This window comes from Amblyomma maculatum, chromosome 1, assembly GCF_055883805.1.
Source record: "Amblyomma maculatum isolate TAMU_Amacu chromosome 1, ASM5588380v1, whole genome shotgun sequence".
Taxonomy (NCBI): domain Eukaryota; kingdom Metazoa; phylum Arthropoda; class Arachnida; order Ixodida; family Ixodidae; genus Amblyomma; species Amblyomma maculatum.
In genome coordinates this window covers 189302624-189317127 of record NC_139344.1, presented here as the reverse complement: position 1 = coordinate 189317127, position 14504 = coordinate 189302624, and the positions used below count along the sequence as shown (strand labels likewise).

General features: G+C 43.7%; 1 protein-coding gene across 5 annotated transcripts in view; it reads left to right on the top strand.

Moving 5' to 3' along the window:
* LOC146205198 (F-actin-uncapping protein LRRC16A-like) overlaps positions 1-14504 on the top strand; it is a 137177-nt gene that overhangs the window by 48876 nt on the left and 73797 nt on the right. For all 5 annotated transcript variants that reach the window (XM_084589901.1, XM_084589903.1, XM_084589902.1 and 2 more), the window contains 2 exons: positions 512-670; positions 3615-3752. In XM_084589901.1, the coding sequence (XP_084446027.1) occupies positions 512-670; positions 3615-3752 (297 nt within the window). The remainder of the gene's footprint in view (positions 1-511; positions 671-3614; positions 3753-14504) is intronic.

Genomic DNA, 14504 nt, shown 5'->3' with positions numbered 1-14504 from the left:
AGACATGAACAGATCCTGCTGCAGTTTTTGCCATCTTCTCATCATTGCAGTTTTTGTTTTTGTCTTCCTTTCATTTTCTTTTTGCTATAACTCTGACCATGAATACCCACTGCAGTGGTACAATGGTTAGGGCACTCGACTTCTGTGCCCAAGGATACGGGATCAAATCCCGGCCGCAGCGGCTACCTTTCAGTGGAGGCTGAAAGCAAGGCGCTCATGTGCTGTGTGATGTCAGTGCACGTTAAAGAACCCCAGGTGGTCGAAATTTTTGGAGTCCTCCACTACGGCGTCTCTCATTGCTTGAGCCGCTTTGGGACATTAAACCCCACAAAAAAAACATCTGATCATGAGTATACATTTCCAACTAGCCCCTACAATTACATGTCTGTGGCTTTTAAACTTGCTTTTTAGCTTATCTTTATTGCTCAATAATGCTTATACCTTTTCTGTTTCATTTATTGTGGATATTCTGAAATGTAAAGCAAATGCTATGTGTGTTGCATTTTTGCAGGCACATAACACGTGTGATGGAAGCAGTCGTGCAGCTAATCCAGGAGAAGGACTCTTCGCTTGAGTATCTTTCATTAGCAGACTCCAAGCTTCGCGGAGAGCTGTGTCTTGTCATCAATGCACTTGGCAGCAATCAGTGCCTTACATCAATTGATATAACGTAAGCTATTATTTTCTCTGTCACATTCAGTATGTGCTTTGAATTGAAGCATTATGCAGCTTGTTAACAACACATGTGAAATTCATTTTGTTACTGCAGCCGTCATTTTACTTTTTATTTTTTGCAAGGTATTCATGTACAGTAAAACCTCGTTTATCCGGATCTCATTAATTCGAAATTTGGTCAATTCGGACTCGCTGCGCGGTCCCTGCAAAACTTTGTATAGTTAAATGGCGGCAAACGCTCATTACCTCGGAGGCATTTACCCACACATCGGTTAATTCAGTGAACTCTGAGAGCTACTGACCTTCCTGCGTTACTGTGTTATGCAGCATGGATGTGCACCCTCAGCAGGCAGGCAACGGGAAACCTACGCTAGGCAAGTCAGCCTGCGCTCTGCTCAGCAAAAACAGTGACAAAAAAAAGAAGCTGAATGGCAAGAAATGTGATAAAGATTGCGAATCATGTGAACAGTGACTAGGTGGCACCGGTGACCACGCACTTCAAAGGAAGAAGCTGCATCACCATCATTGTCAGGGTGGCGAGACTTTATTGCTGTCACATGGCTGTCACTGCTGACCCGTGGCTGCGCTGGCTGCATGCCTGATTTCTTTGTCCGGATTGTTTGTGGTGCGACTGTGACAGCGCGTGAATTATGCAAATAAGCGGCCGTTCCTTTGTTGGACTGGGCCTTTTGCCACTGCCGTTGCGCTCCACAACGATCGTTACCGCCACTCCAGTGAAGCGGCGACGATGCTGCCTTCGTTGGCATGCGACCGATGAAGACATATTATCGGAAGTTCTCGACGAATATGAAAATTGTTCCGATGAGGAAAGTTATGAGCAGCCGCTGCCACGATGTCACTCTGTGCAAGAGGCCTCTGAGGCTCTCGCTGTACTTGAGAAATTTTGCATCTGGTCGCGTGACAGTGAGCGTGCGCGTATGGGACTGAAAAGAAATTATCGCACAAATTGCGACAAAGAAGCAAACAAAAATAATGCAGTTTTTTATGAAATAAAGTTATGTGTATGCCCAGTACATTTTTTGTTGTTTTCATGGTAAATTCGATAATCAGGGATTTGGTCCCTTGCGATTTGGATTAATGAGGTTTTACTGTATAAGTAGGGGTGTGTGAATATTGAAGTTTTCTAATGTGAACATGGGAAGCGAATGCTTTCTAATATCGAATATTTAATCAATGAAAAAAAAAAAGAATTAAAAATAGTCAACATTGTTTGTCTTGGGTATTTCAGAATTCACTTGGTATTTGCAAATAACACTGTACTTGTACAGCGCTGCCGCGTCTGGGTGGCCTGGTGCCCAGCACGTGGCCAAACACTTCCACGATAGGACAATAGTTAGAGGCTGTGCACGTCCGAAACGAGGACAGAAGATGAAATCAACACCATGGAAGAGTGGGTAAAGCCTAAATGGCGTCATGACCGTTGCGGAGGCCGGCGGCGCCAGAGGGTAGGTGTTGGCAGCCACGGCAGCAGCTGCCTGCTCTCTCTTCCGTGCAGCCTCCGAAATTTTCAAATACTCGTTAATTCGAGCCCTGTTAATTTGGAAATACAGATATACATCTGTCGGCACGGTTGCAGCCAATGCCTATGAAAGGCTATGACGTCGAACAGGTGCTACGGGTCTCCAAATCAAAAACCAAATAGTTACGCAGGACAAACTCCCAATTCTTTTTTTTTTTTTCTTTTTTGCAACTGTCATCTATTCTCCCACCCATCAATCATCAACGAAACCATGTGGTCACCCGTGATCACGACACCCCGGCTTTTGTGTGCTGATTGTGTGGCACCCCGATGATTGTGTGGCAGTGACGGTGCCCGCCCCAATTGCGGTATGATAAAGCGAACATGCTGAAACCGAGGTTTTCACTACCAGACGAGTGCTGGCACTCTGCCAAGTTTTTGATCTAACACCAAAGAGTAAACACACTGTGATGTTATCGCTGTGGAGCATCTTGGCTTGCTGCCAAGAAATGCGCTGTGGGCTGTGACGTTAGTGAAACGGAGGGACACCGTAATGGCTAGCTGACACTTTTTTTTTTTTTACAGATTCTCAGGCAAAAATAGAGGGTGGGTAAATGGGTTCGTTATGCGAGTGGGTTCTTTACGTGAGTAAATACAATAAGTTTATAGTATGCATATTACAGAATGCATATGATCCTTGTCAGGTTTTTCGAGGCCATTCAATAATTCGAACTTTTTTTACTGGTCCCATGAAGTTCGAATTAACGGGCTTTTACTGTATTACACATTAGTGTGTACCTTATGAAAAATTCAGTATAAATCTTATACAGGATTTTGTATACTGGACTTTTGTACAGGAAGGACCTGCATGAAACCAGGTATAGTTGCCGAATGGAGTAGACTCTCATTAATTTGGCCTTCAAGGGACCAGAAGGATGTCAGAATTATCCGAAAGCTCGAATTATCAAATGGGCCTGAAAAAACTGTCAAAAACTGTTTGCATCGCTGTAATTTTATCTAGTGAACACCTGCACGATGGTTGTGTGTATTATAGATGAAACCAAAGTGATAACTACGTTTTTTTCTCTCGGTTTTTGTCATGGGATTCTTTGTGCACATTGTGGGGAAGGTCCCTTTTTACAGAACAGCTTCGTTCTGTTCTGACGATGCTTCATGATACAGTCCATGCAGTCAAGCATTGCAGTGAAACATGCAGTGCAGTGAATTCGAAAATATTCGGTGTGTTCAGTACTACTTAGAAAATTCTGAATAATCAGTTTTTCAAATACTAATACAAATTGAGTAATAACAAACATATTTGATTCATATTTGAAATTTTGAATATTTGCACACTCCTAGTTGTAAGCCATTGAGTATGCACAAGCAGGTACACAGTGTGTGCAGCCATTTTTTTCTTCTTTTTGCTGCCTGTTTACATCTTTTTATTCTGTTTATCCAGTGGCAACTACATGGGCCTCAATGGGGCAAAGACGCTGGCCAAAGCTCTGCAAATCAACTCTAAACTGAAAAGCATTCTGTGGGACCGGAATTCTACGCCTGCTCAGGGTTTTCAGGATATTGCTTACGCACTTGAAAAGTGAGTACTTCATTGTGATCAGCCTTAATGAGCATATAAGGGCTTTCCATTGTGACAAGGGGCACATATTGGCAAAATAGTAAAACATAATTCATTCAGATTTGAAGGGACTGGAAAGAATGTTGGAGTTATTGAATTGGCATCCGGAGAACTGAGAAACTGCTTGCATTGCGGAAAATTAGTCTGGTGTTAAAGGTCCACGGAAACGGCCCCCAAGAAACCACTGATAAACGTGTTCAGTGTGTAGAACACATCCTTTTGAGCATTAACGCAAAGTATAACTCCTTGGAACAAAGCCAGCGATTTATTATTAATTTTTAAAAACAGCGTTTTTTGAAATTCGCGGGCACAGGAAATGTCGCTTGGCGGTGTCGCATGGAACTATTTCCTAATCCCGTGACGTCACGGGTCGGTTGACTGGCAAGGCTTGCTAGAAGTTGCCATTCGCTGCGGTCACTGCAACCATGACGTCACGAACACACTTCCGGTAGCTGCGAAAGTCGTCTGCTCGTGCGCTGCTCGAACTCTGTGTGGGCTGTTACCCAGCTCGCCGCCTTTATCGGTTAGGTGGCCATTGCCCATTAAGTGCAACAACCGAAGCGACGCAGGGATCGGCAGAACGAAGCTGCATTTACAAATATCTTATTTATATAACGTGGTTTCAGGAGTATCGGAGTGTCGTCCGACGAGGCGTCAACAGCACGGTCAAGCACCGCACGATGGCAGCACCTCCTTGACCGCCGTAAACATCGCCGCTGTGGCCCCTCCTCCCGCATACCGTTCGCGAACCACACGGCGGATCGTTAGCACCGATGTCCGAAATAAAGCGTGCTAAAATTTGTTGGCGTCTGGAATACTGAGCCGAATATCAAGTATGAAGCCCTCGTGAGGATCGCTGACCAGCAGCAAATCGCTGGTAAGAGCGATAGCCGTGATACAAGCTAGTTTCTGCTCAAGCCAGCTGCCGCTGCTGCATTTCGGCTGATCCGATCTGCTCGTACTAGCTCTGCGATTAATGCGTCGGCAGAGTTAATCCTATAATTATTTTACTATGGCAGAATAGGAATCACTATAAGGCAGTTTCATAAGTAGACGATTTACGACAGCGTTGATCATGTTCCAAAGCGTCGACCGCCGCGGCTTCGAAGCGAAACAATAGGCCTAGCGACGACTAGGGACGGTCATGCACGGCGCCGGCGTTCGCCGCGCTCGCACGTTCTACCCCCGCGGTAATTGTGTAACGTACCTCAGCCTGCTCGCGGCATCCCGTGCTGCAAGCGTTGCAAACTCGTGTACTTTCATAGCTAAGGCCGCGTATTTTTTGGCGTTCTGCTCAGCAACAAGCCGTTCAAACGATACTGTAGGCACGACAAGGCTTCAGTACGCAGTCGCTGCGCTGTCGGCCGTAATCGAAGACGTCGGGCGGCACCATAATTTATACATCGATCTTTAAACGTGATACAGTGGGCAAATGAATAACTTTGTGAAGCAGACCCGCTCCTACGTTTCGCGCACTCGGGCGCCGACGAGTAGCTTATCCGTCAACAGACGCCGTCATAACCTCGGTTAAGGACGCAAACCGAGGTCGTCAAGCTCGGTTTGCGGTAACCGCGGTTAGTGGTGCAACCATGGTTTGGTCCGCCGTGTAACATAGGATAACCACGGGTTCGCGGTTACACTAACCGTCGCTGCGCAAACTGGCGAACTCCTCAGGCGTGTGCGAGCGAGGACGGGTTGGCGCGAGTACGCCAGCGAGCGAGCGCGCGGCAACCGGAAGTTCGTCGAAGTGACGTATGTCTGGGCGGAGCTTTGAACTTGCTTGTATTCTTTGCTTTTTTATGGCTCCCTTCGGCGTACGAGTTGAGGGGGAAAATTGGAAGGGTCATTTTTAATCGCCGATATCTCTGGTGTTGCAGAAGCTAGATCGAAAATTTTTGCGGGAGAATGATGGGTGGTTCAATAACTATCAGTGTTATGGCGTTGTTTACCCTTCTTGGTGACCCCTTTCTGGGGACCTTTAAATTTGGCAGTGGTCATCTGCTGGTTTCGAGATAAAAATATGTCATGATGATGGCCTTTCGCAGTTCCATTTAATGCTTTACCATTCAAATACAATCGGAGACGTTAAGCAGACCTGCTTTATGATGGCTAGGCCTTATGTCCTCCTTCACGCTACAATATGGTAACGGTGCAGCCTATCTTCTCACAGGTGTCAAGGCCAAATGGCTTTACTGGGCCAATAGTGAATACCACATGACAAGTGTATCGGTTTGATGCATTGGGAGACCATGAGATTAATGTAGATTGAAGTGAGTGGAACACGCATCAGCATTAGACTGATGATATGTGCCAGTTGGCATCTGAAACAATATGCAGCAGGGTATGGTTAGCTGGCCGATACATAGTCGTCATCGCCGTGGGCTGGCTCTTAGGTGGATAGAAGGGAACTACATGGCTGGACTTTTTCTTTGCCTAGGAACGAGGGCCTTCTGATCACCATTGCACCTGCTGTTTCGCGCAAACAAAAAGTCTGCACAGTTCATGCCTGAGGAGGAATGTTTGGAGGTTTACGTGGCATATTAGTTGCACCTCAACGTGACCCTCCTCTAGGAGCCTGTCAGAATTAACAAGCATTCAGTGCCTTCAGTATATTTCTATAGATGCTGGATGGGACATCACTGGCAGTCTAAACCTCTTGAGTTCTCAAGCTGGAGTTAATTGGCATACATAGTTGTCCCAAGTAGAGCTGACTACTACTAGGGTAACCATATACAACAGTAAAATGTCATTATTTTGAGCCTCTTATTTCGGAAATTCAGATAATTCGAACTCAGAGTGCAGTCACGGCCAATAGCAATGTAAGTTTATGGCTTGGGACACTCGTTCATTTGGACATGGGTGGGCTCGCACTGTCTAATTTGGATGGGACATCGCATTTAGGTACTAGAAGCCAGTGATAATTCAACTAGTCCTCTCCGAACCTAAACTGTATAGAACAGTTGTGCCCGCACACCTTAGATGTGCACGCTATGGCAGGCATGATGACGATTGCCTCAATATAGCACAACAGCATAGTTTCATTTTTGCTTGTCTTAAATTTATGCACTCTCGCTTCTGCCATCGTGTGCACAACAGCCAATCTTGCTGTTTTGGAGAGTTCTTTGCGTGTCACTAGTCTCTTAGCTGAATTTTGGAGTGGCGATGCATATTTTAAGGCTAGCGCATATTTCTCTCTCTTGCATTCACGTGTATCCACACTTTTCGAGTAGGCTGAACCATTGTGTTTCAAGTATGACTTACTACTTGATCCGTGTGGTAAAGCATGAGATGAACCGTCCTCGCATTGTGACAGTGCCGTTCATGCACTGCCAGTATCGTCACACTGTGAAAAGGGCCCGGAGGTATCTATGACTTTGGAGCAATTTTTCGACATTCTCGACAGTATCCGCAACGCAAAGCATTCCACGAAATCGCCAAAAAGTATCTGTCACTTAATGTTCATCTCAGATATTGACAACCATATTCTAGGTTTTCATTAGATAAAATTACTGTGATGCAAATGGTTCTCAGGAGGATCATTCTATGCCAACAGATCCATACTTTGTGCTCCGCCATCTTTCACTTCTTTTTAAATCATGGCCTATTGTATTTCCGTGACGAATATTATCCCAGATTGTTTCTGGTAAGATTTTTTCTAGCCACCATCTTAAGTTTGCAAGTGGTATCAAAACCTAGTCACATAATAAAATGGTGAAAAATAAACTTTCTAATGCAACTGTTGAACTTTTTTCAAACAAATAAAGCGCATTGCACTTCCACATACAGTAAATTGATTTTTTTTTTAATTTTTTTTAAATATAAACTTCAGAAAATACAAGAACATGAAATATTTAAATGGTGTATCAAATGATATGCTTACACAATAGTTAGTATTTTGCCTATTTCTCTAAGTTGTATAGAAGGCAAAGAAGGCTATAAAGATATGTAAGGGATCAAACAACCTAAGGTGTCTCTGCAAAAAAATTAATTTTTGATGCATATTCAGCCATCAGATACGTAGTGAGGTGATTTTAGTAAAAATTTGAAATATAGTAAGTTTCACAGTACTGCCATTCAGACGTATTTATTTATGGAAGTTCTTGTTTTAGGGGAGAAAATAATTTTGCTAGTTGAGTCTTTGCATGCAGGCAACCACGGCGTTTCTGTGCTTGTTCTTCATCACAGCACACTTCCCGGGGCTCCAAATATATACAGAACCAGCACTCCACTGCCTGAATACAAATGTGTGTTATGCCTGGCTACTGCCAGCTTCAACAGCACAAAAATCTGCTAAAGGGCATGAATGCAAAAAGTAAAAATGAACCGGCAGCATGGCAGGAGGATCAGGATACAGTAAAACCTCGTTACAAGAGACACTCAAGGGACCCGAAAAACATGTCTCTTGTAAGCAAAAATTCAAAAATCACTGTGTTGATCAGTTTACTGCACATCAGTATATAAATGCATTCACACGCATTAGCAGGGAATTGTTCAAGAAAGCTTAAAGAAGTTATTCATACTAGTATATGTATTTTTGTGAGTGCAGAGTGCATTGCTTCCCAAATTCTGGAGGTAAAGCCCTTCACTTTGCAAGCCTTCCTGTTGCTCTAATACCTTTGATGCACTCTTACATGCTCGTCACCCTCAGATGATTCACAAAGAGAAAGACATCAGGGTTCTAAGCTTTCATCTTGTGATCAAATTTTAACAGTGAGGAGTTAAAAATGCTGGATGTCATTCATGCATTTCGATTTGCTTCGTAGGTAACAGTAATGCGATGCCATTTTGACTTTCCAATCATGGGGAAGCACTCCTCAGTTCCTGACATACACAACAAAAAGGATACTGATATGGAAAAGAATTTAGCTAAGGGAATCTGAAGTGCGTCATGTACGAGTTGGTACGTTCCAGATGCATTGCATGAGTACACCGGGGTTGTGTCTCTTCTAAATACTAGTGAAGAATTTACTCCACGAACCTGAAAAAGTTGTCCTTAGTAACCGACTGTCTCTTGTAACCATGTCTCTTGTATGCAATGTTGTTAGCATGGCAGACATAGAAAAGCCAACCAAACCATTTTCAAATGTCTTTTATAACCGGGTGTCTTTTGTAACAGTGTCTCTTGTAACGAGGTTTAACTGTAGTTCACACGGTGAGGGGAGGTACAAATAAAGACTGTTCCAGCGACGGTCCTCATGCCGCAGCTGCGAGGCAAGCTAAATGCTTTCGCCGATTTCAGTCTGAGCCCGAGCAGAGTGATTAGTTTTCTCAGTGTAAACAGCTGCCCTTCGGCCAGGAGGCGTATTTATTGGTCTGTATGGTAGTAGGAGAGTTATCGGGTAATCTTTGCGCGGTCTGATTAGTTGAAATGAAAACTTCGTGCAGGTAATGTGCCAAGTTGCGTCTAATCGAAACGTAGTCAGATCTCTTCAACTGGAAAATTTGGAGCAGTGTTGTTTATGTGCCTCCTTGACACCTTCTAGTGTTCACTGCAATGGAGAGCAAGCATGGAGCAACGCTGAGGTAGAACACAAGGGCTCAGCTAGTAAAATATTTTCTCACGTTAAACAAAAATTATTTCTTTTAAATTTTCACAAAAAAATGTCATTGAATGGTATACTAACTCAATATTGTTTATATTTTTAATGAGGCCTCCTCGCTGCGTAATTGATGGCTGAATATTTCTCGAAAAACAAATTTGAGTCATTTTGACCGTTTACCTAAGTTGTCTAGCAGACAGGTTACGTAAGTGGAGGCTCATAAAATTGTCAGAGATGAAAAAATGTAAGACACTTCAGTAAAAAATGTAATATATGAGAAAATTTGCTTTTTGAGTCATATTGAACCATCAGTTGTATAGTTGGGTGGTCCTGCTAGAAATACGAAAGATAGGAAGTTACTCAGTGCAGTTAATTGACACTTGTTTCTGAAAGTTTAATTTTACTTGTTGAATTCTTGCAGTCAACCACAGCATTGCTCCATGCTTGCTCTTTACTGCAGTGTATGCTAGAGCCAATGTCAAAAATATGAAGCACTGTACAGCAGTGCTGATGTATCTAAGTGGATGCTCCTTATAGTTTGCTGTTGAAAGGTCCAACTCCGTTTCTCTGAGACGCAGCATGGCACTTGGAGTGGCTTTTACCCCCACCGCTCAGACTGTAAAATGCGCTTCTCGGCCGGTGGGCAGCTCTACTGTTTAATTTGAGGAAACATAGTACCTCTGCTCGAGCTCAGACCAAAAGCAGCACCCACATTTGGTAGTTCTCCTCGAAGTTTCAGGATTAGGACTGTCACTGCATCAGTATTGATCCGCATCTCCATTTAGTGTTGGGTGTCCTGATCACGGTGTTAGAAGTAGTTTAGGTGATACGACGACGCCTCCGGAGGCGGCAAACATTTGTACCAACTTCCGTCGTCCGCCCCGAGATGGCGCTAGCGTGAGTAGGGCCTCCCGTGCCGGTCGTCGAGCCTGTTTCTCGTCCTGCCCTATGGGTGATCATGTGAACTCTGACGATGCATTTACTCGCCTTAAGCGGATACCATTAATGTTACATGGCACTGTTAGCGCGAAACACCTTAGCGTGTATGCCAATCAAATATAAGCGGTTCTGAGCGCGAAATCGCCGTTGATCGCGATGTACCGAACTGCGGACGCAATGGTTAGGTGCTGTGGGGCAGCGCAGCGCTATTTAATATAATCTATGTTCACCATTTTAATATTTATTTTTCCCATATCTAATGCCACCCACTCGGCTGATGAGGCTAGGCAATATATATCTATATTTTTAATATCAAGCTAGTACTTGTGTGAAGCTGCAGACGAGCTGCAGACAAGCTGCAGATGCGATTCTGTAGCGCAGAGGAAATGAGGCAAGTAATTTGGCAGAGTCTGGGATACACATGATTTATTTTGACAAACGCCAGTGAAGCAGGGCAATAATCAGCAATGATAGCACTTGTTAAATAGGGACAAATACAGTAGTGACGATATTTTTAACAAAATATTTACAGCAACAGCAGAAAAAAAAATATACACGACACACTGCAAAGCTGTACCTACTGTAAAAGTAATACACATCTTTAACCACACCTCACCAAAAAATGTGTATCTTTCACTAAGATTTGCATGCAGGGTCATCATAATATAAGGATGAACAAGCATGCCGAATGACATGTATCAGAAGGCAGAAGTTAATTTTTTTTTTTTTTGCAGTGAACACTTAGCTTTGTTTGTGACGTGAAAATACGCATGTCTTGCTTTTCAATAAAATATTTTGATCCAAATGAGGGTTGTGAGGAGTCTGTACTGGGAGTGGAAAAGCCGGACAGCCCAGCAACTTAAACGTTGACTGCAGGCGCTCAGCGCGCGTTAAGAAATTTTTCTTTCTCGGTTTTTAATAAATAGTTTGTATCGAACATCTCATGACCTTTTGCTTGCGTGCTGGCTGGTTTCCTAATAATGATACTTGGAGCATTCATCTTACATTCAACTTTGATGAGGTTATCATCTCATGGGAGCCCATTACATTCAATAGAAAATCGGACTACTGCTTATGCCAGCTTTGACAGTTTTCGAAGGTTTTGGCTTTTGTTCGGCTCATTTTTCTTGAGCTGTTTGCAGTACTGGCGCATTCGCAATCCTACGTAATAGTCCAACACTTGTGCCATTATATCTCTTTTATGTTCCGCACATGGAAAAGATAGATTGAAGTTTTCTAGTGCATAGTTTATGGCTATGTCATACACTTGTTTATTGTCAGCGTGCTTCTGAAATATTTCTTCTGTCTTTTTCATGAAGTAGAAGAGCGCACAGTGAGGATGTTTAAGCCCTCCACGTGTTTTGCATAAAACGAGAGCTGCTTCAGGCTTTCTTGCCACATCATCTGTGGCCACTAAGCCTAGTCTAAACTTTGAACAACTAGTGGTTTTCAGTAGCTTCCTCGTCAGAAAGCCTGTCACATAGTAAACAATGCAGTCTGTCACACTGGTTTCCACGGAGACATTCTCAAACACAGCCTCGCATTCAATTTCGCTCTCCACATAGCTATCAAGTCTTGCCTTAAGCTCTTCCAATCGAGACTTACTGGGCGCATCTTCTAAAAATGCGGCTGTCAGATCAGACAGACTCGGCAGACGTGGTTCTTTTTTAGAGCCTCCAACTGGCAATTCCCGTACTTAGGCGGTCTCATGAGACTGTAAATAAACAGCATATTGTAAAGCTGCAGAAAAGTTGGCAGGCAGGGGTGTTCATTTTGGCCACCTGCATGACGGATTACGCCAAAAAACTTTTCCAGGGCATCCTGATTAAATTTTGCGGTCAAGACATACTTGAAGTCACATGTTTCCAGGGGGTGTGTAGAAAGCTGGATTGTTGAAAGAATTGTCACTCGCAGCCCTTCAGCAGTTGAGTCCGATAAAAAGCTATGGGGATCAATTTTTCCAGCCTTGACGTCTTTCTGCCACTCATTTAGTGCGTCAAACAAATTATTCATTCTGACTGTGAACTCAGCTGTACTTTCTACGTTTCTGAGTCCCTCGATCTCTCGCTTGGAATAAAACTGCAAGCCGTTCGCAATGCTCATACTAAATAGCTGAGTAGCCAGCTTTACTCCTATCTTTTCTGTGAAAGTTGGGTTCAAATGAGAAAATGACAGAGTTTTGGACATGCCCTGAGTCGGCCTTCAAATTTTGTGTCCTCTACATACAGCTTGTCATAATGCGACCACAGCACTCGGCTCCCATTTATGCAAAACATTTTGTATTGTAACAGGCGATTGCGTACACATTTGATGAGGTGTGGTGCGTCCGAAAAAAACAAAAACATTGCGGTTGTTGCATGCAGGGTTCAAGAAGCTATTTTTGCCGCCGTCTAGAGCTCCTGTTGCACCGAAATGTTTCCACATTGACCGACTGGTTGCAGCACCGTCACATACAATTGCATCAACAAGTGCACCAGCATCTTCAAGTAGAAGGATAGCCTTTATTATAAGTTGTGCCAATATGGTCCCTTTTGTTGGCCCACGGCTTGCGAAGACTGCGATAGGTTGGAAATAATTTTCCCCAAAAGAGCGAAACGCGAAGATTAGTTCATGGTCTGCCAATTGGTTAGGCGCTTGTACCTCGTCTCCAAAGTCTGCGTGGCCAGTGTAAGTCATTGTTCTTGCAGAAAACAGGGACACCTTTTCAGAGCACATCTTGTAACCGGAGTTACATCGAGGAACGAAGCACTTTCTCCCCATGCCGTCACTTTCCCATAACTTACTCAAACACTGCGAGACTGGACACAACGGTCGTTTAGAATTATCGCTTCTGCGTGTAACAATTCTCGTGAACAGGAGAGCGCCGACGACCGTCAAACACCACACAAAGGCTGGCTACCAAATGACACGACCCGCACGTGCGAACGTCGAACATTTCTATCTCCAGGCGCGGACGCTGCCGGCCCTTCCGGCCCGGCGGCTCGGCTCAGTGTGGCGCCACCTCTCGGCTTGCTGGGGAAGTTCGTCCCAATCTTCTCCGCGGCGGTTGCATGGCGGAGGCGCGCCGTCGTATCACCTAAAGTACTTCTAACACCGTGGTCCTGATCTCCTGCCAAGCTGGCGCTTCGTTTTCATTTCATGTATTCGTGCCTGTCGTTAAGGAGGTTTTTGTGCTGCCAAAGATACAGCGCCCAGGCATAGTGCACCTTTGGATTCAGTCAGTGGAGGGCGGGTTCTGTGTATTTGCAGGCGCCGGCAAGCGTTTTGCAGTGAAGGGCAAGGATGGAACAAACGCTGTGGTTGAATGCGAGGACTCAACTCGCAAAATTATTTTCTTGCTAAAAACAAAAATTACTCTCTTTAAACATTCAGAAATAAACGCCATTGAAGGGTACTGTGCAACTTACAATCTTTAATGTTTTTACTAGGACCATCTCACTTCGTATTTAATGGCTGAACATGCCTAAAAAGGCAAATTTTGTCAAATTCAGAATGTTTTTACAGACACACCTTACGTGGTTTGATATCTGGCATTATTTTTATAGCGTTCTTTGCCTTCTGGATAACTTGGAGAAGTAGGATAGTGACTACTTAAAAGATAAAATTTGATAAATTTTTTAAAATCCCATTTTTTGTTACCTTCTTTTGTGGTTCATATTAGGCAAAACTTAAACAAGTTGAGTTCAATGTAGCTGGATATGAAAGCACAATATTTTTTATTTGTACAAATAAATTTCCATGGTTATGCATTGGCAAGTCAATTTTTTACAAATGTTTTTGTGCGACTAGGTTTCGCTACTACTGCTTGCAAACTGAAGATGGTGGCCATGGCTGAAAACATTTCTTTTTTTTTTGTCATAAAGAAACTGGGATAGTCTTTATTATAGTAGCACAGTAAGTCATGATTTTTAAAACAAATCGGAGATGGTCGGGCACAAAGTCTGGATCAGTTGGCGTGGAATGATCCAGTACTTTTTTGGGAACATTGAATACTTGTAAAATTTTTCATGATCCCTTGAAGGCCAAAATAACGAGATTTGACTGCATTTAGCCTTACGAAGTATGTGAAAGTATCGTTCCAGTTTAATTGTCATGGTTTCAAGGGGGAGTAACTTTGCTATTATAAGCAAGTCAAAACCATCTGTACAGGGAGACAGCCTGGGCCAGGGGGCACTGCGCCGCTCTGTGCGTCAGCGCACTCCATGGAGACCTCGGCAAAACCTCTGCGCAGCGC